General features: G+C 54.5%; 3 protein-coding genes across 3 annotated transcripts; 2 read left to right on the top strand and 1 right to left on the bottom strand.

Annotated features, from left to right (window-relative positions):
- The first annotated feature begins 96 nt into the window (after positions 1 to 96).
- TFIP11 (tuftelin interacting protein 11) lies at positions 97 to 9,293 on the top strand. Its single transcript, XM_063416267.1, has 12 exons — positions 97 to 512; positions 986 to 1,139; positions 1,825 to 1,981; positions 2,473 to 2,600; positions 3,060 to 3,212; positions 3,890 to 4,399; positions 5,197 to 5,303; positions 5,532 to 5,700; positions 5,868 to 6,111; positions 6,698 to 6,840; positions 7,284 to 7,449; positions 8,061 to 9,293. Exons 1-12 carry the CDS (start codon positions 316 to 318, stop codon positions 8,414 to 8,416), a joined length of 2,484 nt encoding a protein of 827 aa, XP_063272337.1. The 5' UTR covers positions 97 to 315; the 3' UTR covers positions 8,417 to 9,293.
- SRRD (SRR1 domain containing) lies at positions 9,249 to 11,099 on the bottom strand. Its single transcript, XM_063416279.1, has 7 exons — positions 10,954 to 11,099; positions 10,837 to 10,877; positions 10,597 to 10,733; positions 10,423 to 10,521; positions 10,179 to 10,333; positions 9,912 to 9,957; positions 9,249 to 9,629 (listed from the first exon to the last, which is right to left on the bottom strand). Exons 1-7 carry the CDS (start codon positions 11,097 to 11,099, stop codon positions 9,423 to 9,425), a joined length of 831 nt encoding a protein of 276 aa, XP_063272349.1. The 3' UTR covers positions 9,249 to 9,422.
- Positions 11,100 to 11,134: 35 nt separating this feature from the next.
- HPS4 (HPS4 biogenesis of lysosomal organelles complex 3 subunit 2) lies at positions 11,135 to 27,507 on the top strand. The gene is made up of 13 exons (XM_063416269.1): positions 11,135 to 11,265; positions 12,018 to 12,108; positions 12,812 to 12,955; positions 13,962 to 14,069; positions 14,747 to 14,863; positions 14,984 to 15,078; positions 16,307 to 16,379; positions 17,050 to 17,083; positions 17,633 to 17,729; positions 18,080 to 18,968; positions 21,231 to 21,363; positions 21,657 to 21,765; positions 23,291 to 27,507. Exons 1-13 carry the CDS (start codon positions 11,231 to 11,233, stop codon positions 23,460 to 23,462), a joined length of 2,097 nt encoding a protein of 698 aa, XP_063272339.1. The 5' UTR covers positions 11,135 to 11,230; the 3' UTR covers positions 23,463 to 27,507.
- Positions 27,508 to 27,542: the final 35 nt, after the last annotated feature.

Below are 27,542 nucleotides of genomic sequence, written 5' to 3'. Positions count from 1 at the left end.
GCTCCGTCCCTTTTACTCCGTTGGGCCACAAGGTGGCGCTGCCGCCGCGGCCGCTCTGCGCGTCTCTATGGTTCGGGGGCGGGGCTTGCGCGCTACCGGAAGCGGACCGGAAGTGAATGAGGCCCATCCGGTTTGGCGGCGTGGCCGGGGCCGGTGCTGGAATCCGTGAGCGGGCCGGGGGTCCCGGATCGGGAGTTCTTGAGCGGGCTGTGGATCCCGGATCAAGAGTTCTCGAGCGGGCCGGGGATCCCGGATCAGGAGTTCTCGAGCGGGCCGGGGATCTCTGAGCGGGCCGGGGGTCCCGGCGGTGCCACGATGTCGATGTCGCACCTGTACGGCACGGACGGAGACGATGGCGTCGAGATGGAGAGCTTCGAGGTGTCGGACTGGGACCTGCAGAACGAATTCAACCCGCACCGGCAGCGGCACCGCCAGACCAAGGAGGAGGCGACCTACGGCGTGTGGGCCGAGCGCGACTCGGATGAGGAGCGGCCCAGCTTCGGCGGGAAGCGGTACGGCCGGGCTGGGACCCCCGGCCCGCTCAGGGACCCCAGGAGCTGCCCCAGCTGCGGAGCTCCCCCGTTCCCTCGAGCTTTCCCCCGTTCCCTCGAGCTTTCCCCCGTTCCCTCGAGCTTTCCCCCGTTCCCTCGAGCTTTCCCCCGTTCCCTCGAGCTTTCCCCCGTTCCCTCGAGCTTTCCCCCGTTCCCTCGAGCTTTCCCCCGTTCCCTCGAGCTTTCCCCCGTTCCCTCGAGCTTTCCCCCGTTCCCTCGAGCTTTCCCCGTTCCCCGGGCCTTTCCCGGCTGTGAACACCCACCCGAGCAGCCCATCCCGGGCCAGGGCTGCTCTGGGATCCCTTTAGCTGTAGAGATTTTTCCTGCGCTTGCTCCCTGCAGTGCGGGGTGGGGAGGATGGGGATTGCCTGGCAGAAATAGGGTTAAACACCTCGACAATGTTCTCTGGAGCACAATTCCCTCTCGTTTTGCAGCTCCAGGGATTACTCGGCCCCCGTGAGCTTTGTCAGTGCTGGGCTGAGGAAGGCGGCGGCAGAGGAGCTCTCTGATGAGGACTCAGATGACGATGAGAAGCCTGTGAAGCAGGAGGAGATTCCCAAGGAGTTTGTGCCCAAGAAGTTAAAAACAGTGAGTTCTCCAGGAAATTTACTGCTCTTTGTTTTATATTTATGAAACTCGGGCTGTGGTGGAGGGCAGTGAAACTGTAATAGAGCACTAAAAAAGGGAGAAATAATTCAACCAGAGACCCACATGTGTCATTAAGGGAAATGTTTGCTCTGGATTTTGAATTATTGATACAAATACAGTGATAAAAATCAGGGTAATATATCATTGAGACACCTGTATGTTGATGTAATGATTGGGTGTCCTTGGGAATCAGTCCTTTCATTTTTATCAGTATTCCCTTTGGTCAATGGAGGTTTAAAGAAGAGAATTCCTGTGGGTTCCTGCCTTTCAGAGACTTCATTTTTCTGTTTTCACAGAATGGACAAATCTGGGCATGTTACAGACTAAAACTCAAACTCTTATTTTGAGTTAAAACTGGACAGAATCAGGAATCAGCTTCAGCTAAATCTGGTGGTGGAACCTGAGAGCTGTCAGGTTGTCACCCAGAGTTTTTCAGGACTTTCCCTTTTGAGGAATTTCAGGAATCTCCATAGGTGCTTCATGGATGCACAGGGAGGTTCCAGTGAGCTGGGCAGTGTGGGGACAGCAGAATCTCTTCTGGGAAGAACCTTCTGAGGGGAGTTTTCCACACTTTCGTTATTTGAAGCCTCAGGGCTGAAGGTTTTCCTGTGTTTGTTTTTAACAGGGTGGAAATTTCAAGCCCAGCCAGAAAGGCTTCGCAGGAGGCTCCAAGTCCTTTGTGGATTTTGGCAGCTGGGAGAGACACACGAAAGGGATTGGGCAGAAGCTTCTCCAGAAGATGGGATATGTCCCTGGAAGGGGTCTGGGGAAGAATGCTCAAGGTACTGGCAGTGTGTTTGGTGGTTTATTATTAACTGGGCATTTGGAGGAAGGGTTGGATTCCTTAAAGAACTGCCAGCCCCAGGTGGTTTAAACTCCCTTCTTGTTTTCCTGCCAGTGTTCTGGCCCTTGGTGAGAGTTAGGGGTGTTCAAAGTGACCTGTGGTCATTTGCTCCTCCGGGTATTTTGCAAGAGAAAAAGAGTAAGAAAAAAGGCAGTAAATTCCAAAGGTGGTCATGCCACGGAAAAGGAGATGCTGTTAATAAAAAGGCAGTGAGATGTGGTTGGGAGTAAGGCTGTGCTTTGGCAGTTTGGTGTGTGCTGGGATGAAGTGATTTTGTAGGGAATTGGTGATGTTGGAAGTCCCACGGTGCTGCAGGCAGTGCCAGGGAGGGTGTTGGTGCTGATCTGGTAACTTGTAGGGAAAGCCTGGCTGTTCTGCTCTCTCCCAGCACACAAACTGCTCCTCCTGACCCCATTCCCATCCTGCCAGGAATCATCAATCCCATCGAGGCCAAGCAGAGGAAAGGCAAAGGTGCTGTGGGCGCTTACGGCTCCGAGAGGACCACGCAGTCCTTGCAGGACTTCCCTGTGGTGGACTCAGAAGAGGAAACTGAGGAGGTATGTCTGGGGTTCTTGCTGTTTCCCTGCTGTGCTGTGTGTACAAAATTCAGTTTTGTGAGTCAGAGAAAACAGTTTGGGCTCGTTTTAGATAAGATGCCAAACACAGAGCACATTGATTTCATTTAGGCAGATCTATCTTGTCACTGTAATGTTCTTTTTTGTTTCTGCCTCACTCTATTTCAGTAGCTTTGCTAGAAACCCTCCTTTGAAGAGTTCTCCACATAAATAGTCTTTGTCTTTTATTTAAATTACAAAAAGACCAGGAACATCCTGTTCATTTAATCCATAGGATGGGTGACTGGCCCACAGCATCTGAACTGCTTTGGCATGAGCTTTTCCACTTCCCAGTTATTTCCTGTACAATTTCCTCTTTGATCTGATGGATATTTTCCTGTAAAGAGGCAGAATTGGGGTGTGACAAAGAGCAGCCACCACAGCTGTGCTGTTTTTGTCCAGGAATTTCAGAAGGAGCTCAGCCAGTGGCGGAAGGACCCGAATGGAGGCAAGAAAAAGCCCAAATACAGCTACAAGACAGTGGAAGAGCTGAAAGCCAAGGGCAGGATCAGCAAGCAGCTTGCAGCCCCTCAGAAGGAGCTCTCCCAGGTCAAGGTGAGGTTGATAAGCCAAGAGGTGACCCCTGAGGAACAGTTTTGGCCCTTTGGAGTCACCAGCACATTTTAGCCACCGGTAACCTCAGTAAAGCCAGTCCTAGGAACTGCCTGGGCAGCCTCATGGAACTCATCCCTGAGCCATCCCTGACACATCTCTGTGTCACCTGGATGTGGTGACAAATTAGATTAAATGTGAGTGTGTGTAGGGGATTAATTGCAATTTAATTGTTTCACATTTGTCATAATCAACACTCACCCACTTCTGAAGCACAGTTGTCCTTTCTGGGGTTGTTTAAACCATCTTCTACCTCACAGGGACAGTAAGGGATAAATTAATAACATTATTAATCTGAATTTAAAGTGTCTTCATAAAATTATAAAAGTTTTAAGTGCAATAACTAATAGTGTAACTAATGGCAAGATCACTGCTTGTAGAACCATTCAGTGGAACTGGGATGAGATGAGGAGATTCTTCTGGCTCTGATTCCAGGTTGTCTTATTATTCATTCTAACTCCTTGTGGAGGCAATCCCCTCATTCAAACACAGTGTACCTTTGCAGTTCCTGGAGTAGTTAAGGTCCTTGGAAATCTCCAGATTTCAGTTTGGAGTCAGGGATTGTCTCCTTTTTTGAGATGTAAGAGTTTTTTGTAAGAGAGTTCATTGTGTGCTGGCAGGTGATTGACATGACGGGCCGGGAGCAGAAAGTTTATTACAGCTACAGCCAGATCAGCCACAAGCACAACATCCCCGACGACAGCCCCCAGCAGCCCCTGGGCAAGGACTCCAAACCCCAGGGCTTTGCCCTGCCCGAGCTGGAGCACAACCTGCAGCTGCTCATCGACATCACGGAGCAGGAGATCATCCAGAGCGACCGGCAGCTGCAGTACGAGAGGGACATGGTGGTCAACCTGAGCCACGAGATCCAGAAGATGGCTGAGGTGCTGTCCCACGAGGAGAAGGCCATCAGCAACCTCAGCAAGGTGCTGGACATGGTGGAGGAGTGTGAGAGGAGGATGCAGCCGGGCTGTGAGAACCCTCTGACCCTGGATGAGTGTGCAAAGATCTTTGAGACCCTGCAGGACAAGTACTACGAGGAGTACAGGATGTCGGACAGGGTGGACCTGGCAGTGGCCATAGTTTATCCTCTCATGAAGGAGTACTTCAAAAACTGGGATCCCCTCAAGGTGTGTGTTGGTTTGAGTTATCTGCAGTTCTCACTTGATGGCTCCAGTAATCTTTGTTACCTTGTCCCAAGTGTCCTGGTCTAGTGGGAGGTGTCCTTGCCCATGGCAGGGGGTGGAAGGAGATGAGCTTTAAGGTCCCTTCAAATCCAAACCAGTCTGGGGTTCTAAATTCCTGATCAGTCTGGGTGAAAAAGAAAAGAGACAAAATGAAGCCCTGTACTGTCCCCACGCTCAGACATCTGCTGGGTAAAAATTTAGGAGTTTGTAAGGTTAACACCAATCCCTTTTATGAGTGTTGGGATGAAAAAATTGATGAAAAACAAATCTTTAGCAGTTGTTTTTTAGCAAAAGGAGGAGAGGTTTGTCTGTCAGGTATTAGAGATACACAGTCTGTTCTCAGTGCAATTTAAGCTGGGATAGAGTCTGGATCTCTCTGTACACCTGGAAAAGTTCAGATTATCCTCTTCTCTCCCTGGAGGTGTATTAATACTGTAAGGTGGGATTTTTCTCTGGCAGGACTTTACTAAAAGTAATTTAAGAAATGATAAACATGGCACTCAGTGCTCTGGGCTGGTGACAAGGTAGGGAGAGGTCACAGGTTGGGCTCAGTGGTCTGGGAGTTCTTTTCCAACTTCAGTGATTGTGGGACTTTGGAATTAAGACTGCAAGCTCCTGGCTTGCCCTGAGAGGAGGAGAAAAGGCTGGCTGTGCTCAGCACACCATCAGCCTGCTCTGTGCAGATCCCAGCTGGAGTTAATGGAAAAGGATAAGGACCATTTGTGCCCTCTCATTCCCAGGACTGTACATATGGCACGGAGATCATAGCCAAGTGGAAGAGCCTTCTGGAAAATGATCAGCTGTTATCCCACAGTGGGCAGGACCTGTCAACAGATGCTTTTCACAGGTAAAGAACAAATTATTTGTACTTTGTGCAGCATCTTCCTGTGCTGCTTCTTCAAGGGTGGAAAAGAGCAGACACAAGGGAACTTTTCCCAAGGATTCCCTTGCTGGGCCTGTTGAAATCCAGCTTGTAGCTGCAGAAGAAAAGCAGCTTTAACTAACAGCTTTGGTTTACTTAGGCCCAGGCTGTAGCTTTGAGCTTCACTTAGATTTACTTGGGGTCTCTTCCCAGATTGATGTGGGAGATCTGGATGCCGTACGTCAGAAACATCGTGGCGCGGTGGCAGCCGAGGAACTGTGGATCCATGGTGGACTTCTTGGACAGCTGGGTGAATGTTGTTCCTGTGTGGATTCTGGATAACATTCTGGATCAGCTCATCTTCCCCAAGCTGCAGAAGGAGGTGAGAGGGGAGGGCAAAGCCTGAACCGGTGTTTGAATTCCAGCTGGAACTCCCAAACACCAGTGTGCAGCCTCTGCTGACGGATTGAGGAGTCAGAGGTTGCATCAGAGCTCATAAACTTGCTGCTGGTGGCTGGGCTCAGCTAATCTTTCCTGTTGTGCCCCAAGGTGGAGAGCTGGAACCCTCTGACAGACACGGTGCCCATCCACTCGTGGATCCACCCCTGGCTGCCGCTGATGCAGGCGCGGCTGGAGCCGCTGTACTCGCCCATCCGCAACAAGCTGGCCAACGCCCTGCAGAAGTGGCACCCCAGCGACTCCTCTGCCAAGCTCATCCTGCAGCCCTGGAAGGATGTGTTCACTCCCGGCTCGTGGGAGGCGTTCATGGTCAAGAACATCGTGCCTAAACTCGGTGAGACAGTGCTGGATTTGGGAATCTGCTGGTGGCACCTTCCCCCTGACACCAAGGAAAGATCTTTGCTGATGTGGGTGCCAGTGTTACATCAGAGACTGTTGTTAGGCTAGACCAAGCTTGCCTCTGATTTTCTGCTACCAGTCCTGTGTATAGGCAGAAAGAGTAGCAAAATACAAGGAATTACTGGTTATTCTCTAGCTTTTCTGTCTTATTTTTTATAAATCATCCATCTTTAGCTGCTAGGAATATCTGAGAGCTGTCAGGTAGGACCAGGCTGTAAGATGTCTCTCTTCTACTCTTGAATTCCTTGGTCTGTTCTAATGTTTCACCATGAGTTTTGTAATGCAAAGTGGCCCAAAGGTTAAAAAATAGTCAAGTGTTTTTAGTTCCTCGGTTCTGGCAGCAAATTGTAATCACTGGAAGTGGAAATGCACCTTTTTTTTGCAGGAGCAGCCAAAGATCCCCACCATCCCTTAGGATAACAAAAAGGTGCTGCTCAAGTTCTATGTATTGGTAGTGAAAGAAGTCAGGGCATGGATAAAACTGAGTGAGGCTCTTTTCTAACTGTCCCCTCCTTTCCCAGGGATGTGTCTGAATGAGCTGATCATCAACCCTCACCAGCAGCACATGGATGCCTTTTACTGGGTGATCGACTGGGAGGGGATGATTTCTGTCTCCAGTCTCGTTGGGCTGCTGGAGAAACATTTCTTCCCAAAGTGGCTGCAGGTGAGACACTGAGGGCTGAGGAAAGAGGTTTGATTAACTGGGGAGTGTCCAGGAATTGCTCCCCTGGTGCTGAACTGGGCTGATTCCCACTCACAGCTCAGTAGCCATTGGAACAGTTCCTCCTGTAATAAACCAAGTGGTAAATTATGCCAGGAGAGATTCAGGTTGGACATCAGGAGGAATTTCCTCATGGAAAGGGTGGGCAGGCACTGGAAGGGGCTGCCCAGGGAGGTAATGGAGTCCCCATCCCTGGAGGTGTCTGAGGTATGGCTGGATGTAGCACTCAGTGCTCTGAGCTGGTTGATAAGGGGGTGATTGGTCACACATTGGACTCGATACTCTTGGAGTCTTTTCCATGTTAAATGACTCTGGAATTCTGTGGTAGAGAGGCCTCTCCTGCACAAACATCCTGTGCTGCCTTTGACCTGTCCCTTGCTCTGCAGGTGCTCTGCTCCTGGCTCAGTAACAGCCCCAACTACGAAGAGATCACCAAGTGGTACCTGGGCTGGAAGTCCATGTTCTCAGACCAGGTGCTGGCACATCCCTCCATCAAGGACAAGTTCAATGAGGCTCTTGACATCATGAACCGGGCCGTGTCCTCCAGCGTGGGTAGGTGGCTCATGGGGGGCTCTGCTGCTCTGGGCTGGCAGCACAGTCACGTGTGGCTCTTGGGAGGCTGACTGGGGCAAGGCCCTGCTGGCAGCACAGCAGCAGCTCCCAGGAGTGAAAGTCAGTGGGCTCTGTCCTTAAAGAACACCTCTGAGGTGCTGCTCAATCATTCTGGACTGCACTGAAGCAGAAACAGATTTTTGGTGGCTTCCTGGGCCGTTGAACAACCAATCCCCTTCCAGCCTTGCCCTGTCAGTCAGACATCATCTCTAGGGCTTGACTTCTAAAGCTGTCATTATTGGGTATTTTTTTCTTTATGGTGAGATATCAGTTCTTTTCCTTATCTTTTTAGCAGTTCCCTTTCCTTCCACATGCCTCTCCCTAAGACCTAAAAGTGATTGTTGGGAATTCACACTGTATAAAAGAGAAGGGCGTGCCTTAGAGGGCAGCACCTGAAATTTGCCCTCTTTCCAAAACAGCACTCCCTTCCCAAAACAGAGCCCAAACTTGAACACCACACTCCAAATGTCTTGATTGACTTTGTGTCTGGGGTGGAGCTGCTTCCCTGTGGGAACAGCTCAGGACCCGTTGTTCCCCCGTTCTCCCCGCAGGCGGGTACATGCAGCCGGGCGCGCGGGAGAACATCGCGTACCTGACGCACACGGAGCGCCGCAAGGACTTCCAGTACGAGGCCATGCAGGAGCGGCGCGAGGCCGAGAACATGGCCCAGCGCGGCATCGGTGCCGCCGCCGGCTCCGTGCCCATGAACTTCAAGGACCTCATCCAGACCAAGGCCGAGGAGCACAACATCGTCTTCATGCCCGTCATCGGGAAGCGGCACGAGGGCAAGCAGCTCTACACCTTCGGCAGGATCGTCATCTACATCGACAGGGGCGTGGTGTTTGTGCAAGGGGAGAAGACCTGGGTGCCCACCTCGCTGCAGAGCCTCATTGACATGGCCAAGTGAGGCCTCTGTGCAAGGGGAGACTACTCTGGGTGCCCACCTTGCTGCAGAGCCTCATTGACATGGCCAAGTGAGACCCTGCTGGGGACTGAGTCCCTCTGGGTAACCCTTAGAATAAACAAGTTCCAGGTTTGTAAATAGTGACACTGGAGCTGGATGCCAGGGTGGTTGTGCTGGAAGAGCTGTTCAGGCAAGAGGATGAAGGGCCAGACTTTCCAACCTGGGAACCCAGGCTAAGGGAGAACGAGCAGTGCTGACACTTGGAACTGCCACCTGGGCCAGAGGTTTACCAGCAGAATAGGAGAGAGGACATTCTCTGCTCCAACAGCTGAGTGAGGGCTGGCCTGGCTGAGTCCCCTGAGTCTAGTGACAGATGTCACAGCTTGTGTGCTGTGCTGGCAGTGAGTTACTGTCCCCACAGGATCCCTCGCACAGTGGGCTCCTCTTGCACACAGCCAAGAGCTGTCCCAAGTCTCTGCTGTGGCACTGCAGTGGTTAAGAGCACAGAGGTGAGGGAAGGAACCCTAAGGCTTTTTTTTCCTGGAGGGAGCTGACCTGGTTGTTCTCAGGACAGATTAAGAGCTGATCTCAGCAGCAATGAGAGCTGGGAGCTTTTTCCAAGTGTGCACTAGGAACCAGACCTCAACACTTACCACTACAGATCCCTCAGATAATTTCCCCTTCCTGATGCTTTGAAATGTGTGTAGGACATGCAGAGGCCTTGAATTGTTATGGAAGGGGAGGGAATCAAAGAGCAGTCACTGCAGTGTGGATGGTTTTCAAGGCAGGTTTGGTGGAATTAGTTTGCTGTAGCTCAGCGGGTGTAAGTCAACGCTCAACTTCACTTTTTTATTAAATAAAATACAAAAATGTCCCATCACCTCAGCATTCAGCTGCTGCCACTTTTGACACAGCCTGATGCCACTGTTGCTACCTGAGCTCCATCTCAGTTGCACAGAAGCTTCCATGGGAAGAGATGTGGATCCCAGCCCTGGCACCACAGGGAGGGTCAGGACTTGGCAGGAGCTGCCTCCCCCTTCCTGATGATCTCCAGGTCCTCACAGTCCTGATACATCGGCTCCTCCACAAAGTCCCAGACCTCAGGGGAGAGCTCCTGCAGTTTATCCAAGGGAAACCAGTGCACAGAGGTGTCATTGAAGGTGTCCAGGTAGCGGGGATGACTGGGGAGTGCCACTTCTTCCACTCCTTTCAAGACCTAAAGATCATTTGGGGAAAAGGTTGCAGACAATGCAGAAGCCCATTCCTGCAAAGCTGAGCCAGTGAGGATGAGAATGGTTTTATGTTACCCTCAGCCTCTGTGTGCAGGATGTTCTGCAGATGTTCAACAATCCTAAAGTGATTAGCTTTTCTATTACAGTGTCTAGGAAAAACGTTTTTAAAATAACCCCCCTCTTCTTTGCAACGGCAATTCGTTTCCTTTCTTATTAAACGGTGTGTTGTCAACACGAAACAATAATGTTAAATTGTTGCCTCATACCTTTGCTATGTAAGAATAATCTCTCTCCAAGATTCTGGACAGCAATCTGCAATAACAGAAGATGTCCATGTTAGACAACTGTGGATTTAGACAGGTTTTCTGCATGGGGGTGGGACAGGGAAGGGGAAAGAGGGCTCACAACTGAAAACTTTATGGCAACGAAAATGCACAAAACAGGGAAATTTCTATCGGAAGCAATAAAATAGTGGGACAGAGAAGAGGAAAGCAGGGTGGGAGGCACTGAGCCTGTCCAGGGTGTGCCCAGACCTCTCCTCGATTCCCCGGAAGCTGTTCCCGATGATGACCAGCTTGGAGAGCGCCGCCGGGCTCCAGTTGCTCCACAGCAGGTTGTTGTACAGGGCCTTCCCGCAGTGCACCATGTAGAACAGCGTGGCCGCGCCCCCGACGCCGTGCTTCCCCTCCTGCCCGGGAACCGCCGAGCCCGTCACGGCCGAGCCCTGCCCGCGGCTCCCCGCGGCTCCCGGGCAGCCTGACCCGGCCGTGTCCTCACCTCATTCTCCGGGAGCAGGCACAGCCCCAGCGCTCGCAGCGCCGCCGCCTCCCGCGCCGAGAAGGCCGGGTCGAACAGCGCGCAGCGAGCGGGCGGCACCTACGGGGACAGGGCGGCGTGAGCGGGCCCCGGGCCGGTGCCGACCCCGCGGCTCCCGCCGCTCCCGGAGCTCACCCGCAGCTCGTCCAGCAGCAGCAGCAGGAAGGCGAGCTGGTACCGCGCGGCGGGGCAGCGCCCGAACCGGCCCAGCCCGTAGCACACGCAGCGGGCGGGCGGCTCGGCGGGGCCGCTCAGCGGGGCGCGCACGGCTCCTGCGGGCGGCGGGGTCAGCACGGCGGGGTCAGCACGGCGGGGCCGGGGCTCGCTGTCCCCGCCGTCCCCGCTGTCCCCGCACCCCCCGCTCCCCGCACTCACCGGCGCTCTCCGCCCAGAAGCCGGAGCTCAGCAGATCGTCCCTGCGGGGAGAGCGCGGCGTTAGCGGGGCCCGACAGCGCCCGGCGGGGAGCGCGGACACGCGGACCGGGCACTCACCTCGCCTCTCGCAGCCGCCGCAGCACCGCTTCGGTTCCGGGGCCTCCTTCCCCCTCCTCCTCCTCCTCATCCTCCTCCTCGCCCCGGCCCCGCCGCCGCCGCCGCCGCGCGCGGCCCGCGCGCCACCCGCCCGCCGCCGCCGCCATGCGCGCGGTCACGTGCGCGGTCACGGGACCGGGGGCGCGCCCGGAACCGGCGGCGGGAGCGAGCGGGGCGATCCCGGAGCATCCCGGAACCGCCCGCAGCATCCCCGAGCCGGCCGGAGCCTCACGCAGCCATGGCCCGCCCCGCCGCGCCCGGCCCCGCGCCTTGGTGAGCCCCTTCCCCGGCCCCCGCTCGCCGCCTCCCGCCCACGCGTGCCCGAGCCCCGGGAAGCACCTTCGGCCCTTTGCTGTCCCCGGTCGGGGGTGAGGTCTGGCAGCCCCCGGGGCTCCGCAGCTCGGTGCCTGTCCGTGGGTCGCTGCAGGGCCGTGGAGGGGCGGTCCGGGAGCGGACACAGCCTCCTGCTCCTGGCCCGGCAGCAGCGCGGGTTCCTCGGTGCCAGCCTTAGCTCCGGACCTGGGCTGTTCCCACGGGAAAACTCCCGCACGAAGCTCGTGCGGAGCGTGTGACGAGTGCTGACTGACAGCACAGGATGGAAAGTGTTCCTGAGTACGTGCATTCGAAATTGTGAGCAGAACGGCATCACATCTTCAGAGGGACCCCGCTGTCTCCCGCTCCGCGGGAGCTCTGGGGTGCAGGCAGCATCTGCGAGCTCTTTGGGATGCACATGGATAATGCTGTCGATAATTACCCCGTGTGCTGAGGGTACGATATCTCACAAATCCACTTCTCCTTCTGCGTGTCTGAGAGGTGGAGATATAGAACCTATTTTAAACTCACAAAAGTGGTCAAATTTAGTCGTGAGGGACCTTTTTGGTGCTGCTTTTGGGTACAAACTCAGTGTGACTACAAAGAATCAGTTCTCTCCGTTTGCAATAACCTTTTATTGCCCTTCCGAAGAAATTGAAAGGAGAGGGATAACAGTTTTCAAATACACAATCATTTCTGCCAATATTTTTTAGGTGGAATTACTTTTTCCTTTATGATGGCTCAAAAGTGAAGGAGGAAGGGGATCCTACGAGTGCCGGGATCTGTTATTTTTACCCTCCCCAGGTAATGTCTGCTTTATTTCAGTACCTGTAAAGGTGTGCTGGTGGTTCTGGATCGGGAGGGGTCGGGCTTCCAGGTGATTCGCATTGATCCTTACTTAGTAGCCACAAAAATTTTAAGATTTTTTTTAAGAAATCCCAGTTATCAGTTAGGTCCAGGTGGAGCAGGGCTGGGCTCCACCAGGCTCAGGGCACAGCAGTGGGGTTACACTGTGCTCCCTCCCTGAGGAATGGGCCAGCACAGCCCAGGTCTGTCCTGGGGATGTGAATAAACACACATGAGGGATGAAAGTTCTTCTCCATAAGCCCCAGGCCTTTGTACTGCCTGGAAAAAGCAAACCAAGTATTTTTCTCCTAGAGTTTTGCCTGTTTGACTGCATTTGACTTATAGAATCACAGAGGTGTTAAGGTTGGAATAGACCTCTAAAATCAAGTCCAGCCATGAACTCAGCACCCTCTTCACCACTGAACCACGTCCCCAAGTGCCACACTCACACATTTTCTGAACGTTTCCAGGGATGGTGACTCCACCACTGGCCTGGGCATCCTATACCAATAGGATATGCCTATGCCAATCCTATGCCTGATAACTCTTTCTGTAAATTGAGTTGAAATGATAATTATTTTTTATTTATACCTGAAAACAGCAGTGATTTTTTTTTTCTGAGTTCTTTTATTGGGAAGTTAAAGCCTTTGCTCCCTGGCAGACCATCCCAGAGCAGCAGGAGCTGCTGTGTGGGCAGATGGCCGGGGTTGTTCGCTGCCTCACCGAGATCTCCGGGGCCCCTCCCAGCCTCGTGCGCCTCAGGAAGCTCAAGTTCGCCGTGGTGGTGGATGGAGACTTCCTGTGGGTGAGTTCAGGAGCTCGGGAGCAGTCACAGAGTGAGAACAGCCAGGGGCTGAAGGACTGGATCAGACAAAGAGGGTTCACTTTTCAGGGTGTGGGCTGCAGCCAGGGAGGGCTGGGGAGAGTCCTTGCAATGCACAAATTTCATTGCAAGGTAACCAAAATTCTGTTTTCTGTGGGCTGGCAGGCGCTTCAGCTTCCTGTAGAAAAAATTTAAGTACCTCATTTCTGTGCCCACACCCAAAGGGATTTCTTAAGATGCTCCTGGCTGGAAACAGAATCCCGAAATCCCAGACTGGTTTGGGTTGGAGGGACCTTAAAGCTCATCCATTTCCACCCCCTGCCATGTGCAGGGACACCTTCCACTATCCCAGGCTGCTCCAAGCCCTGTCCAACCTGGCCTTGGGCACTTCCAGGGATCCAGGGGCATAACAGGATTCCATGTGCTGTAGTTTGTGAAGACACAGTGTTTGATTGTCTGATTGTTCTTTCCTTCTAGCCCTCAGCATCCCCAGAGCTTTGTCAGTGTCCACAGACATTTAGTATATAAAGAGCAGCGTGTGGCACTTGTGACAAAAGTGCCCCAAACCATCCCCTGGGAACTGGCTGAGGCCAGTTAGCCCCATTTAATTGGCACTGCTGCTTCTGTTTCAGCAACTCAAAAACTAAATGGAGCATCATCATAATATAAATAATGAGTTAATTCAAATATTTTGAAGTACTTCATTTCAGGAAAATATTCTTAGCTATTGAAGCATCAAGTTAGGTCATCTAACGTGGGAAGTGAGTGTGTCTGAAGCGCTGCATTTCTGATATTTATTTATCCCGTCAGTGCCAGGGCTTTTGTGTGGGTATGTTTGCATTTCCTTTTCCTGTGAGTGTGATCCCGAGGGGTGTTTGCCTGCACAGAGTTGCCTGTCCTTGAGTGACAGTGATGAGAGTTGTTCTCACTTTGTCATGCCCAAGTTCTGCCAGGAAACGTTCTCCATCCCTCGCTGTGCCTGCTGCAGGTTCTGGGCTGTGCTGTGGAGCTGCCTGATGTGAGCTGCCGGCGGCTCCTGGAGCAGCTCATCGGCCTCTTCACCTTCTACCAGGGCCCTGTGCGTGGTGCATACACGGTGAGAGGGGCTGGGACATGGTAACGAGGGGCTGGGACATGGTAATGAGCGACTGGGGACATGGGGACACAATAACAAGGGACTGGGACACAATAACAAGGGACTGGGACACAATAACAAGGGACTGGGACATGGTAACAAGGGACTGGGACACGGTAACAAGGAGCTGGGACATGGTAACAGGGGACTGGGACATGGTAACAAGGGACTGGGGACATGGGGACACAATAACAAGAGACTGGGACATGGTAATGAGCAACTGGGGGCATGGGGACACAATAACAAGAGACTGGGACATGTTAATGAGGGACTGGAGACATGGGGAGCTGGTAATGAGGGACTGGGGACACAGCGACTTTTGGGGAGGTTTAAACACTTCCCATGGTGTCCCAGCTCTGCAGTGTCCCCTTGTGTTGCCTTCCTCCTGCCAAGGGTCACACATCCAAGAAGTGGCACCTGGGGAGGTGAGCAGGTCAATCCCCCCCATTGCTCCGAGGTCCTGTGGGGCTCTGCTGAACCTTTCCCAGATGTTCACCTTAAACAGTTTCCCCACGGGATTTTCTCCCACCTTTTCCTGACCTTTTCCTGGCAGGCCCTGTCCCACATGGATTGCATCTCCCGTCCCAAGTGCAGGGGCACTTTGCAGTGACAGTGTGGGGGGTTTTTGTCACCCACAGACGTTTTCCCAGGAGGAGTTGAGCAGGGAGTGGGACAGGTACATTGAACACATCCAAAAAAACACCAATGACCTCCACAGGATTTTCAATTCTCTCTGGCATTTGGACAAAACCAAGGTAAGATCCTGTCCTCTGCAGTGCCTGGCTCTAGAGCTGCCCCAGTGCCACTGTGTTTATTTGCTGCTTCGAGGTTTGCCAGGATTCTGTGTCCTCACTGCCCTGCTTCTCCCTGTCCAGGTGGATCCCCTGCTTTTGCTGAAGGCAGCTCTCATCCTGCAGACATGCCAGCGCTCTCCCCATGTCCTGGCAGGCTGCATCCTTTACAAAGGCTTGTAAGTAACCAGGTGTTCCCTGGAGGGTTAAATCCACCCCTTTCCAGGACTTGGATCCTGGAGTGCATCCAGGGAGCAAAGCGAGGGCTCGAGGGCTGCTCTTGGTTATTGGCAGGGACATCAGAGCTTCAGGCCAGGCAGTCCCTGTCTGTCTGTGTGGCACTGAGGCTGAGGGGTTTGTGGAATCGTGGGTTCATGGAATGGCTTGGGTTGGAAGGGATCTTAAATCCCATCCTGTTCCACCCCCAGCCATGGGCAGAGACACCTTCCACTAGCCCAGGTTGCTCCAAACCTCATCCAGCCTGGCCTTGGACACTTCCAGGAATCCAGGGGCAGCCACAGCTTCTCTGGGCACCCTGTGCCAGGGCATCACCACCCTCACAGGGAAGGATTCCTCCTAATATCCCATCTAGCCCTGTCCTCTGGCAGTTTGAATCCATTGCCTCTCTGTCCTGTCACTCCAGGCCCTTGTGAACAGTCTCCCCAAGGTTATCTGTGCTCATCACTATGAAGGAGTTCAAGACCTGGGTTTTAGTAGAAATCTGCTGGTTTTGATACTCAGCAGGATGTGAGGATTGAATTTCTGAGGCTTTCTTAGGGGAATTCACCAAGGACAAGGGAGATGAGTGGACGTTGTGCTTTCCCAGCAGTGTTCCCTCTGCAGATGTGCACTTCAGGTGTGTCCGTGTGTCCCTGGGTTTGTCTGACCTGCTGGCCAGGACCACTGTCTGTACTGTCAGGAACTGCACAGGGGGATGAGCCAGCATTCCCCATGAGAAATTCCAGCTTCTTTCAATCAAACATGACTGAATGACTTCAAGGAAAGCCTCCAAGGTGGCCTTGAAAGACAGGAGGTGGGGAATTCCGAGAATTCCTTGGCAGCAGCACTCAAGTGCCATTTTTCTTTGGCATGAACTGTTCCAGTGATACCTTTTACGAGCACTGGAAATGTGCCACAGGGAGAGCATCTGCCAGGGAGTGACCTCATAGCTGCAGGCAGGACACTGGAGTGAGTCACTGCAGCACCTGAGAGTGCAAGGACCTGGACATTTGATTTGAGGAGGGATTTGGGAGCCTTGTCCTGCACCAGGGTGGGTCACCTTGTGTCTCTGGTCTGTCTGGTAGAGATATTTTGCCACCAAATGTTTTTAGAGCTCTCTGAACTGATGATCTGTACGTTCTCTCTCAAGCCAAACCATTCTGTGCTTCTCTGGCTTTGTCCTTTCAGGATTGTGAGCACCCAGCTGCCACCTCCACTCACTGCCAAGGTCCTCCTGCAGGGCAGTGAGTCCCCAGGCCAGGTATGGTCCTGAACACATTCCCTGCAAGCAGATTCCTGTAAGGATGTGGTGTGGGAGCTTTTGTCACACAGATCTGGCATGTGTCACCACAGGGAAGGACAAATATTGGTGCTGATGCTTAAAGCTTTTATTAGTTATGATTGGAAAAGACTCCAGTATTTCTGCAATAGGAATTAGCTTTTTTTTTAAGTCTTTAACTTACTGAATTTGTGATTTCTTATTTATGTGATGCTTTGACTGGCTTTTTACACAAGTTTTGGTATTTACTGGGAAGTCCACCAAAGGAGCTGTCTGAAAAAGACAAACAGCAGTTTTCATTTGCTTTAAAACTTGTCAAAAATTATTGTTTATGTGATCAAGATCTTCTGTAAAAAAGCCATCAGTGTGCAGATATGAAGGCAGCCTTTGCTGTTCTTCTGCTTGAATGAAGGGAGTTTCTGTGCCCTGAGCAGGTGGTGATGATAAATCTGGCCTCTGTCCTGACTTTTAGCTGTATTTTGGTTCTTGGGAAGGTCTCCTCAGCTTTGAGAGCTTGCTAAGGACCCAAACCCTTCCCAGCACCAAAGAGTCTCAGCGTTTGCTGGGGGTTGATGTGGGGTCTGGGAGGGTGACAGCGGTGTCCTGGTGTCCCTGATCCATCCACAGAGCTGATTCTTGGCTTTTGTTGCAGAGCAAGCCCGGAGCTGAGGAGCTGCAGGAGCATGGTGAGCATCCAGCTGCATCCTATGGGCTGCCTTCCCTGCCTGGGAGCACGAGCTGGTTCTCTGGGATTCACATCCAAGCTGTGCTGGGTGCTGGAGAATCTCCAGAATATCCCAGAGGGTGTTACTGCCACCAGGCAGCCTGTGCTGTGTGATCAGAACCAGCTCCTTCTGCTGGGTTTGCTCTTTTGGGTTTTATTCCAGTTCTGCAGATTCCCAGCCGTGCCTGCCTTAATTCCAGTTCCCCATGTGGCCACTTGGCCACTGCCAGGCCCTGACAACAGATGGTTGGTGCCTGCAGTCCAAACCTCCAGCCATCCCCTCTCAGCATCAGTGTGGAGATGATTTGGAATGGAAACACTGAGGGGAAATTTAACTGTGTATGAGCAGGATGGGAAAATGCTGGGAGGGTGGGAAAAGGCTGCCCAGCTCAGTTGGGATGCAGGATCATGGCAGGCCTGCAGCTCCTGCAGAAGCCTTTGAGCTGATGAGGTTTGGTTGCTGTTTTTAAGTTGGGATATCTGAATCCTCACCCCTGCCCTGTTCTTGCAGAGTCTCTGCTGCCGCCGGGCGTCCGAATCCTCCCGGTGTTCCTCACAGGAGAGGAGGTCTCTGTGCTCCGGGAATTCCCAGTGGAGTGGATGGCCAGGTAGGAAAGCAGCCTGACCCAGAGGCTAGATTTGCAGCAGAATTCCCATGTCCATATCCCTGCTGTGAGCAGCCTGGAGCAGAGCTGCTTCCCCAGACCAGCCGTGATCTGTCATCCCTCAGCTCTCAGCACTGCTTTGTGGACAAGGGAGGGACATTCCCAGGAGCCTTCAGTGTGAGATTCCCAGGCTTTTCTCCTGTGTTAGACTGTGTTAGACTTTTCCCAGGTCTCTTTGTAGCAGGGGATGGATCAGCTGTTGATCAGTGCCAGGAGCCAGTGGGGTTTTCAGCTATGGGACAACTCCACACAGATCCTGCTCAGTGTTTAATCCACTTGTCATCTCCCACTAGGTCACCCATGGTCCCAGCAGGCCCCAGAGGAGAGGACAGTGCTCTGTGCTCCCAGGCAGTTCCAGAATCAACAGCAGCTCGTGAAAACCAAGCCCTGGATGGAATCTCTGTGCAGGAATCCCACAAGGATGCTTCAGGCACACCTGCCCTGGGAGATGCTGTGCAGTTGGGCAGCACTGTGAGTCCTCTGATGGACTTCTCTGCAATGGGAGCTGGCACAAGGAATTCTCCAGCTGCAAACCTGAGTGGAGCAGGCAGTGGGAGCTCAGAGCTCAGCAGGAAAACATCCTTCCCCTCAGAGAGTGACACAGAACAGCTCCCAAGCCCTTCCTCACTCCAGACTGAATGTACTTGGACTACAGGTCCATACCTGGAAGGCTTTTCCTTTCCCAACCCTTACTCCTGGGAGCAGGAGAGCCAGGACAAGGGGCAATCCACTGCGGATTCTGATGTTGGTCGCTGTGCTCCCCCAAATTCCCTTTCAGTCAGCCACAGCCCAGCTGTTCCCTCTCCTGCCCGGGAGCTGAGCAGGAGAAAAGCCAGTGAGCAGAACAAGCCAGGGACTGTGAGCCAGGACCGTGTGTCTGGAGGAAGTGACAGCACAGCTGGTGACCACGTGTGGGGCTTGGATTGTCCAGGCCCTGCTGGACACGCACAGCTCCGGAGCAGGAGGCAGCTGCTGACCCCAGGGGCTCATGAGGCTCTGCCCAGTGACCCTGCAGGGGACAGGCCATGTCCCAGCAGCAGGAAGAGCAGCTGGGACAGGCTGGCTGGCAGAGAGGACGAGCCAGCCCAGCTGAGCCTCTACGTTCACTGCATCCAGGGGCTGGTGCTGTCGCTGCTGGCTGAGGAGCAGCTGCGCCGGGACCGCGGCGCCGTGGAGGACGTGGTGAGTGGGAAAGCTCTGCCCCACTGCAGCGGCACTGGCTGAGGAGGGAGCGGTGAATGGTGCTCCCCGTGCCTCCATCACCTGCTCCGAGCTGTGCCAGGCTCCGGGCTCGGCAGCCGCGGCTGCGTGGGAGCTGTCGGAGCGGGGACAGGCGCGTCTCACAGGCGGCTCCCGGTGCTGCTGTTGTCTGGCGGTGCCGGCACCGGAGCAGAGCGTGTGGGTGTGACAGACAGCCGCGGGCTGCCGGGGCCTGCGCTGGAGCTGGGATTCGCTGGGGATCCCCCGGCAGTTCGGCGCTTTTTGGGAAGCGAGGTCGGTTCTGCTGAACCCCCGCCCTGCGCGGCACCGCCTCTCCCTCGGGGAGCGTGGCTGGGCAGGACCCGCAGAGGTTCCCTCGGCTGCTCCCTGGGATGGGGAGAGGACACTGCACCAGGGTAACACCAGAGCAACCCCAAATCTCCCTGTGGTGGGGTTTGGGTGCCCAGGCTCCCCTGTGAGCAGGGCTAATGGGGCTGCAGGGGCAGGATGTGTCTTTCCTGGGAAGCATCAGCTGCAGAGCTGCTGCATGGCCTCTGCCTCCCCACCAGGAGCTGAGTCAAAGCTGCAGAGCCCTGTTTGATATGCCAGTTGCCATAGGAACAACCTAATTTCCTTACCCAGCCAGACTGGAAGGTGGAGGGGAGCTCAGACTAATGCAGAGCCTCAAGGTTGCTCCTTCCCCTCGGAGCTGTGGGACACCTGGGGCCCCGGGAGCTGGGGAATGTCTGCTCTGCACAGCAGGGCTGATGTGCCTGGCCTGGGATTGCTGCCAAATCAGCTGAGCCTGGAGGTGCAGCCGGGGCCCTTTGCACCAGACATGGCACTTTGTCCCCTTTCTGCTCCTCTGGAGCAGCAGGGGGGACACAGGCAGGTGTCACAGGGGACACAGGGAATTGTCACGCTGGGGAGCGGAATCCCTATTGCTCAGGGATGGCACAGTCCATTTTCCTTCATGTCTTGCCCTGGGGCTGACAAGCTCTCCTTCCATTCAGGTTCCTCCTTTCCCAAACATCCTGCTTCCACCTCACATACCCTTGTTTTGGATCTCAGCAAAACTGCATTGTCACACAGCTTGGATTTGGGCTGTGACTGGGCTCTTCTGCTGCACCCTCCCGTGGGTGCAGCTGTGTTATCCCTCAGGAGAGGTGCCCTGCATGTCCTGTAGTCCCAGGAGGAAGAGCAGGGTCCCAGGAGGTGCAGCTGGGCTCTGCTGCTGCTGGATTTGAGGCACAGCCTCAGCTTGTCTGTCCCTTTGTTTATCTGTAGGTTAAAAATGACCCTCAGCTCTCAGGGATGGCAAAACTGAGTTATAATTAATGTTTTTTTGAATGCTCTGAGGCCCCCAACAGACACCAAAGAAGGGTAAAATATGCTACTTGTGCAGCTGCAAACCTCTGGGAGGGCGGGTTCCATCCCAGACCTTCTCTGTGGAGTGGGAGGCTCTTGGCCTCACCTCCTGCTGCTCTTTAGGTCTTACCCCTCCATTTCACTGCACAGAAGGGAAAATCTGTGTTGTGACAGGGGTCAAGGGCAGGTCAGACACTGCAGTCCTGCTGAACAGAGGCTTGATCCTCTCCCCAGTAGGGGAAAGCGCATTGGCAGGATGAGGATTATGGAGTTAATCTTCCCAGGAGTGGTGGAGGACCCCTGCCTGTGCCCTGGCTGTGCCCAGGGAGCCTCAGCATGATCAGGGCTTCTGGGCTACTGAAAATCCATCCAGAACAGCAGCTTGGCATTCATTCAGTGCTTTGTAGTGTGTGTTTGTACTGCCCAGTGTAAGCAAAGGAATGTCCCTTGCTGGGGCTGCAAATCATGTGAAATGCGCCCTGGAGAGTAATGGTTGATGGTAAATTAATGGGGCCTTGCATTTTCCTGTAATTAGTAGCATCAGGTGGCTTCATGGCAGATTTTCAAGTTGAAGGGCCTTTTTCTGAGTCGTAGAACCCCAGACTGGTTTAGGTTGGGAGGGACCTTAAAGCCCATCCCATTCCAACCCCTGCCATGGGCAGGGACAGCTCCCACTGGACCAGGTTGCTCAGAGCCTTGGGAGCTCTGTCACTTGTCTGCTTCTCTCTGTGCCCAAATTTCCTACCCATTCTAGGGGGGAGCCTGGGCAGCAGAAGGGTCATGTCCTTCTGTCACCTAAACTCTCTCCAGAACCTCCTTGAAGCCCAGGTGGGGCACAGGTGAGGCTCTGAGCTTTTCCTTTCCCTCTGCCTGCAGTACCACAGCAGCCTGGCCTCCCTAAACGGCCTCGAGGTTCACCTGAGGGAGACTCTGCCCAAGGACTCCTCAGCCTCAGGCAGGACAAACTACAGCTTCACACACTATGACTGTGTCCAGAACGTCCTCACGGGTGAGCCTTCATCTTCAGGGACTGCAGGAGGGAATAATGAGGAGAATGGGGTTGATGGGAACCTTTTCTCACACCTCAGACACCTTCTCAGGAGCATTTCTCTGCAGAACTCCCACCACAGAGCCCAGATCAAAGGCCGTGTTGGGGGAGCTTTGTCTGTTGGGATTGAGGGTGTCCCCAGGCTGCTCTGCAGCTGTCCAGGGTCTGTGGCAAGCTCCAGAACCTTTTCCTGCTCACTGAGCAGGGTCACACTGCAGAGTGGGTTTTAACACCCCCTTTTTCCTCTCGTGCAGCCAACTTGCCCCACAGCCTCGGGCCCCTGGAGCGGCACTTCCTGAGGGCGGCCACACTCATCCACTCCGACTTCAGCCAGCTCCCCACGGCCTCAGAAGTGATCATCAGGTGAGAGGTGCTCACAACCCTCCTGTCCCAGGCACAGGGGTGGTCACAGAGGGGCAGAACCCCTTTCCTGGCTGGGTTTTGACAAGGTAGTGACCACACCCCAGGACCAGTCATGTTTGCTTTGCCTTGTGGGTTTCTCCGTGCTCTGCCTGGACGTTGAGAGGCTGCAGTGGCACCAGGAGGGTGGACTGAGGGCGTGCCATGGCTTGGATTAAGATGCAACACTCACACAAACTGGCACCATAAGGTTCTAAGAAGCAGTTTTAAATTTAGCTGCTCCTAATAAATTTGTGTCTCGGCAGGGAGCCAAAAGCGCCCAGAATTGGCAACCTAGATATTGTTTTCTTGCACGGCCTGTTGGGCTGGAAACACTGAGATGTGCGTGGCAAACCCAATTGTGATGCGCCAAGGGGGATGGTTTTATCACAACCAGAGCCCTTCCCAAAATCCAGAGCTTTTCCTGACATCCAGAGCCCTTCCCCAGGCCACGGCTGGAGTGGACACCCCTTTCCCCAGCTGAGCTGGGAGTGCACAGATTCCATCCACCTGGTCCTGCTTGTTTGTCCAAAACATGATGAGATAAAGACACTTCTGGGGATTACACAGTTTCACTGCTCTGGCACCGCTTGCCAAGGGAATGTGAATCATACATTTCAGTGCTGGAGAACTCCTTGTTTAGCATGAGCTTCGCTGGCTCCTTAAATCCAATCCTAAACTGACTGGCTAAGCTGGCATGTTCCCTGTTACCCCGAAAAAAGCAACTCCATGTGTGAATCAGCCTGAGTAACAAGATGACTAAAACTGCTTTCTTTTATGGAGAGTTGTCACAGAAGGGTGTCAGCAAACATAGCAGTTGCTGCTTCCCTTCTTTGAGGAGGAATCCAGGGTCCTTGGCTTTGCTCCCTGCCAGCCCTCCTGCAGGGAATACTCGGGGAGGGGGGATTCTTAGCCTTAATTAATGTTTTTAATCACAGCTTTGGTGGTGACTGAATCTGACTCTTGTCTGAGCTTCATCACACCTGTGACTGAACGCGTGGTTCCTGCTGCGAGGGGCTGTGCTGGGGTTTGGTTGTGGCCAGCAGCAGTGGGGAGGAGGAACGTCAGGCACAAGGAGTGTTACAGGCTTGTGTCCTGGGCTGGGCTGGCAGCAAGGGGAATCTTTGGACCTGGAATCCCAGAATCATGAAGTTTGGAAAAGCACTCCCAGACCATCGTGTCCAACCTGTGACCAGTCCCCACCTTGTCACCCAGTCCAGAGCACTGTGTTGGAGTCGGTCACAGGTTGGACTCGATGGTCTTGGAGGTCTTTCCCAAACTAAATGATTTTGTGATATCCCACTTTCCCTTTTAAGGATGCCAGCACCCTGTAGAAAGAGAGTCTGGTTCCCTCTTCAGGGGTTTGGTGCCTGTTCAGCTCCATGCTGAGACACCTGAAAGTCCCTGTCAGAACTTTGGAGCCCGGTTCCCAGCTGTGAGTCCTGCCCAGAGCTGTCAGTCTGACCCCTGCCCTTCCCTGCCCCTCCAGGAACGCCTCCACAGCTGTGTATGCCTGCCGGAATCCTGTCCAGGAGACTTACTTCCAGCAGCTGGGAGCGCCGCTCCGCAACTCAGGCGTGCCCAACCCGCACGACAGCGCCTTCAGCCTGCCCAGCAAGGCCAAGCAGAAGCTGCTGAAGCACGGGGTGAACCTGCTGTGAGCTCCTGTGCACTCAGAACAGCTCAGCCCTGTGGGATGTTCATCTCCAGTAAGGAAAATCTCAGCTGTTTGTGCTGACAGAGGCAGGAGGCCCTGCCCTGCCTCTGTGGGGTCTCCAGCCTGCCTGGCCCTGAGGAATAGACACTCCTTGCCCTGTCCTGCAGCACGTTTTGGGCCAGTGCAGGTGTTACTGACAGCATTTACCAAAGACTCAGGGCAGAACAGCGTCTGGGGGCACTAGGTTTACATGGGCTTTACAGGGACCCTCTTGGTGCTCTGCAGACTCCCCACGTGCCTTGATCGGAGGTAAAGCCTCACCTTGCTCTGAGTTACACAGCCCCTGGGCAGTGCTGGCTTTCAGAGGTGTCAGTCAGCCACTGTCTGTGCCTGCACTTGCCCTGGTCAGATTTTGGCTTTATTTATATCCCTTAATCCATGGCAATGACCCTGCCATGACTTAGTGCCTTACCTTGGTTAGCAGTGCCTGCCTGTTCTCACACGGGAGCAGAACAAGAGCTGCAGAGCTCATAATCCCCCTTTGGGTGCTCCCAGGAGGTTTTTACACCACAGCTGACTCTGCAGGGATGTCCCTGTCCCTCCACACCTCCCTGGTCAGTGATTGTCCAGCCCAGCCCTGCCCTCCTCGTGCCCACCTCGCCGTGCATCCTCACGGGGCTGGGTGCTGGTGCTGGTGGTGTGAGTGTCCCTCAGCCTTGTGCTCCCTCCCTCCTGCCGACCTCACTTCACTGCTCTTACTGCTGTGTTTGCCCACACTCTGCAGACCCCAAGGTTGCCTCTTTGTGCTGGTTTTTTAGGGACCAAAGAGGTTTTGCATCCCCTCAGCAGCTGTTCTCTTTCTGCTCTGACAGTGTCCCCAGTTCGTGGTGGCCAGGGTGGCCAGGGTGGTGGCTGCTTAGACTGAGGGATGGATATCTGTGTTTGGCTGGGCTTGGAAGCTGCTGCTGGTGCAGACACACCCCTCAGTGTGACTGTGGAAATAAAGGAGTCTCCAAGGCTCACTCCAGCACTGTGTGTCAGCAGGCAGAGTCACGTTGTTGTGTTGTTGTCATGTTTGTGGTTCCTGGTGTGATGGGCTGGGCTGTGGGAGCTGTTCCCTGTTCAGCTCCGTGCCAAGGGTGGTTCCTGTAGTGTTGGGGTTGAACAGGCAGAGCCTGTTGGTTCAATCATTCCTGCAGAGCAGCTTTTTGGAAGCTTCCTGACGGGTAGATGTGTGACTGGTGTCACAAGAGATGGTGAGCAGAGACGTGAATGTGGGGAGGTGCTGAGCAGGGCTGGGCACGGGAAGGTCACCACTGCCACAGCTTCTGGTCCCACCCCAGCACAGACAGTTCCCAAGGTCTCTCTGCCATCCCAGGGCTGCTCCACAGACACTGCTGGGAATTTCAGAGGACTCCAGAGGACGAGCCAGCTGCTTGCTCAGGGGTGGCTGGGCACAAATGCCACCCGTCTGCCAGCCTGGCAGCTGAGAAGGTGTTCCAGCAGGAGCAGAGTCGTGTGGCACTGCTCCCACCCTGGGCATGGGAGGACTATCAGGAGCCTGTTGGCAGTGTAGGAGTGAAAACTCCATAGGAAGCCTGAGCTGGAGCCAGCCTGGTGACCTCCCGCTTCAATGACGTCCTTGTGAAAGATGGCACAAGGTAAGGTGCTGCTTCCCTGGTGACTTCTCTGCACACTTCCACTGGGTGATGGACAAACTGCTCTGGTTGTGGAGGAAGCACAGGGAACATAGTAAGGGAGAACATCAGGGAGCCTTCACGGGCTGTGAGAAGGCAGGAGGGATGAGGGTTGTGTGCTCTGGGATCCCTGCTCAGCTGAGCCAAGGAACCCCTCTGAGAGATGCTGCTCAGCCTGTCCCTTCTGTGCCCTCAGCAGATCTGGGTTCCCTCTGCAATTCCCAGGAGAGGAAGCCTTGGAGCACCAGGAGCAGCTCCAGCCTGCTCAGCTCCCCGGGGAGATCCGCCTGGATGCTGCCTGGGCGCTTGGGAAGCGGTTGTGTGCTCTAGCAGGAAACAGAGAAGTGGAAGGAAAAGCCTGCGAGGGACAGGAGGGAGATTTGGCACAGCAGCAAAGCACAAACTGGATGGATGCTCCTGCCTGCTGCCATCAAGGATCTGCTGCAATCTGCTGAGCCGTCTGCCCGCCAGGAACAGCTGGGCTGGCTCTGCTCCTTCAGCTGCTCAGGCTGTATCTGCCCACCCAGCCCATGCCTGGCCACCCAGCCCACCCCTGCCCTGTGCTGGGCAGGAGGGAACAGCACACAGAGGGCTCCTGGCCCGTGGGGCGATGGCTGTGCTGGGAAGGATGCTTTAAAATGGGGCATTTTGAGCATCAGGGGATGAGGAGCAGCTGGACCTGTCTGAGTGCTGCCTGGGAGGGGCTCGTGGGGGGCAATTCCTGCCCTGCCAAGCTGGCTTTGTGCTTAAGGGGGTGAGGCATTGATTTTCAGGCAGTTGGGTGGGATTTGAGCAGCACCCTCTGCCCTGGGGCTGCTGCCTTTGATGCATCAGTGCAGGCAGCTGGAAGGAATTCCTGAAATGGTTTGTGGATGCTCTGCCAAGGCTGATGGTTCCTGTGGGGCCTGGGGAGCTCTGGGCCTGCAGCTGCTCCTGGGGATGGCTGGGGACAGTCTCTGCTGCCCTGGGCCAGGCAGTGGGGCTGGAACCCACAGCTGTCCCCCACCAGCAGGCTGGGGCAGATGCTCCCAGTGCTCCTTGGCAGCCTGGGCTCCACTGACATCACAGAATCCCAGAATGGCTTGGGTTGAAAAGGACCTCAAATATCCATTTGCAAGTCCATGCCACAGGCAAGGTTTCATCCACTAGACCAGGCTGCTCAGGGCTCCATCCAACCTGGCCAAACCCAGGCCTGGGAGGCTGTAACTGGTCAGGACAGAGTTTCCATGGGTTGGGTATTTTACAGCACTGCCCTCACTCACTGTTATCACTGGCAAATGGGGCTGTGCCCCCTCCCACCCTGCAGCTCCTGCTCTTTCCAGGCCACTCCTCCCCACCAGCAGCCAGATAAGCAGGACCCAACCCCTCGGTGTTTGCATGACCCTGGAGTCATTAGAGCAGCAGGCAAAGCCCGTTCTGTTTTCAGCACAACTGTTTATTGATAATCTTTGCTTATCCACTGTATGAATGTTACCAACCTTCGGACAGAGCCAGCCTGCTTCCCCAGGGCCTGTGTCCAGGTAGCCAATGCGTGTAGAAATCATGCACTTCAGGTAGTCTGTAACAAGACGGGTGTAAAAAATACCTCAGATGTATTTGAAATCTCTGCCTGGTCTTGCAATCGAATCACTGAAAAGTCTGTAAAGAAGTTGTTGGGGGACAGGGCTGGTCCCTCTCGGGCAGAGCAGAGCTGTGAGCATCCACCACACACTGTGCTTTGAGGGGGGTGTTGTAAATCAGCCCCCAGACCCCAAACAGACCCTGGTGCTGGGGGCCTTCAGGAAAAGCGTGGTGGTCCCTGGGTGGGCAGGACCCCAGGGTGGGGGCTCGTTGCTCAGGCTGTAGAATTAACCCCCCTTGGGAGCTTCTCCTGTGGTGGTGTCAGGTCCATGGGAGCTGCTGCTGTGTGTGCCTGCCCTGGCTCGAGGAAAGGAGAAGATGGAGCAGCAGAAGGAATGGTGACCTCCTTTCTTCCTACGGACAGACAAAACCCCCATTCTGTGTTCCCAAACAGCATCCCTGCCCCTGCAGGGCCTCCCATCTGGAGCTGGGAAAACTGAGGGTTGCAGACAGAGCAAGGAAGGGATTTGGGCAATTGCTAACACCCTTGGTCAGACTGAAGAGCACGACTGTGTGTGCTGCTCCCTCAGCAGGCTGGAGGTCGGGGCTCCTGCCTTGCTGGGCTGGCGGTGGACTCTGCTCCCTGCCTGGGTGACAAAAAGGGGTTCTGAGGGCAGGAGGGCTGGGGAGCCCCAGCTGGCACATGGAGGAGGAAGCAGGAGCCCCAGGAGGGCTCTTGGTGGGCAGAGCTGTGCCTTGTCCGCCCCATCAGATGCAGCCTGGGGGGAGCACAGTGCCCATGGCAGCCCCCAGCGTCCGTCTGTCCG

The sequence above is a fragment of the Prinia subflava genome, chromosome 19 (assembly GCF_021018805.1).
Source record: "Prinia subflava isolate CZ2003 ecotype Zambia chromosome 19, Cam_Psub_1.2, whole genome shotgun sequence".
NCBI lineage: Eukaryota > Metazoa > Chordata > Aves > Passeriformes > Cisticolidae > Prinia > Prinia subflava.
The sequence above is the reverse complement of the archived record's forward strand: the minus strand, read 5'-3'. Positions and strand labels throughout refer to the sequence as shown.

Bases quoted from the DNA above. Each gene is read 5' to 3' on its own strand.
- TFIP11 (XM_063416267.1), top strand. From the start codon at position 316: ATGTCGATGTCGCACCTGTACGGCACGGACGGAGACGATGGCGTCGAG. The intron at 1,140-1,824 runs GTGAGTTCTCCA...TGTTTTTAACAG, and splicing joins TGCCCAAGAAGTTAAAAACA to GGTGGAAATTTCAAGCCCAG. The intron at 6,112-6,697 runs GTGAGACAGTGC...CTCCTTTCCCAG, and splicing joins GAACATCGTGCCTAAACTCG to GGATGTGTCTGAATGAGCTG.
- SRRD (XM_063416279.1), bottom strand. From the start codon at position 11,099: ATGGCGGCGGCGGCGGGCGGGTGGCGCGCGGGCCGCGCGCGGCGGCGG. The intron at 10,878-10,953 runs GTGAGTGCCCGG...CTCTCCCCGCAG, and splicing joins CGGCGGCTGCGAGAGGCGAG to GGACGATCTGCTGAGCTCCG. The intron at 10,734-10,836 runs GTGAGTGCGGGG...CGCCGCCCGCAG, and splicing joins CTTCTGGGCGGAGAGCGCCG to GAGCCGTGCGCGCCCCGCTG.
- HPS4 (XM_063416269.1), top strand. From the start codon at position 11,231: ATGGCCCGCCCCGCCGCGCCCGGCCCCGCGCCTTG. The intron at 12,956-13,961 runs GTGAGTTCAGGA...TGCCTGCTGCAG, and splicing joins TGGATGGAGACTTCCTGTGG to GTTCTGGGCTGTGCTGTGGA. The intron at 15,079-16,306 runs GTAAGTAACCAG...TTGTCCTTTCAG, and splicing joins TGCATCCTTTACAAAGGCTT to GATTGTGAGCACCCAGCTGC.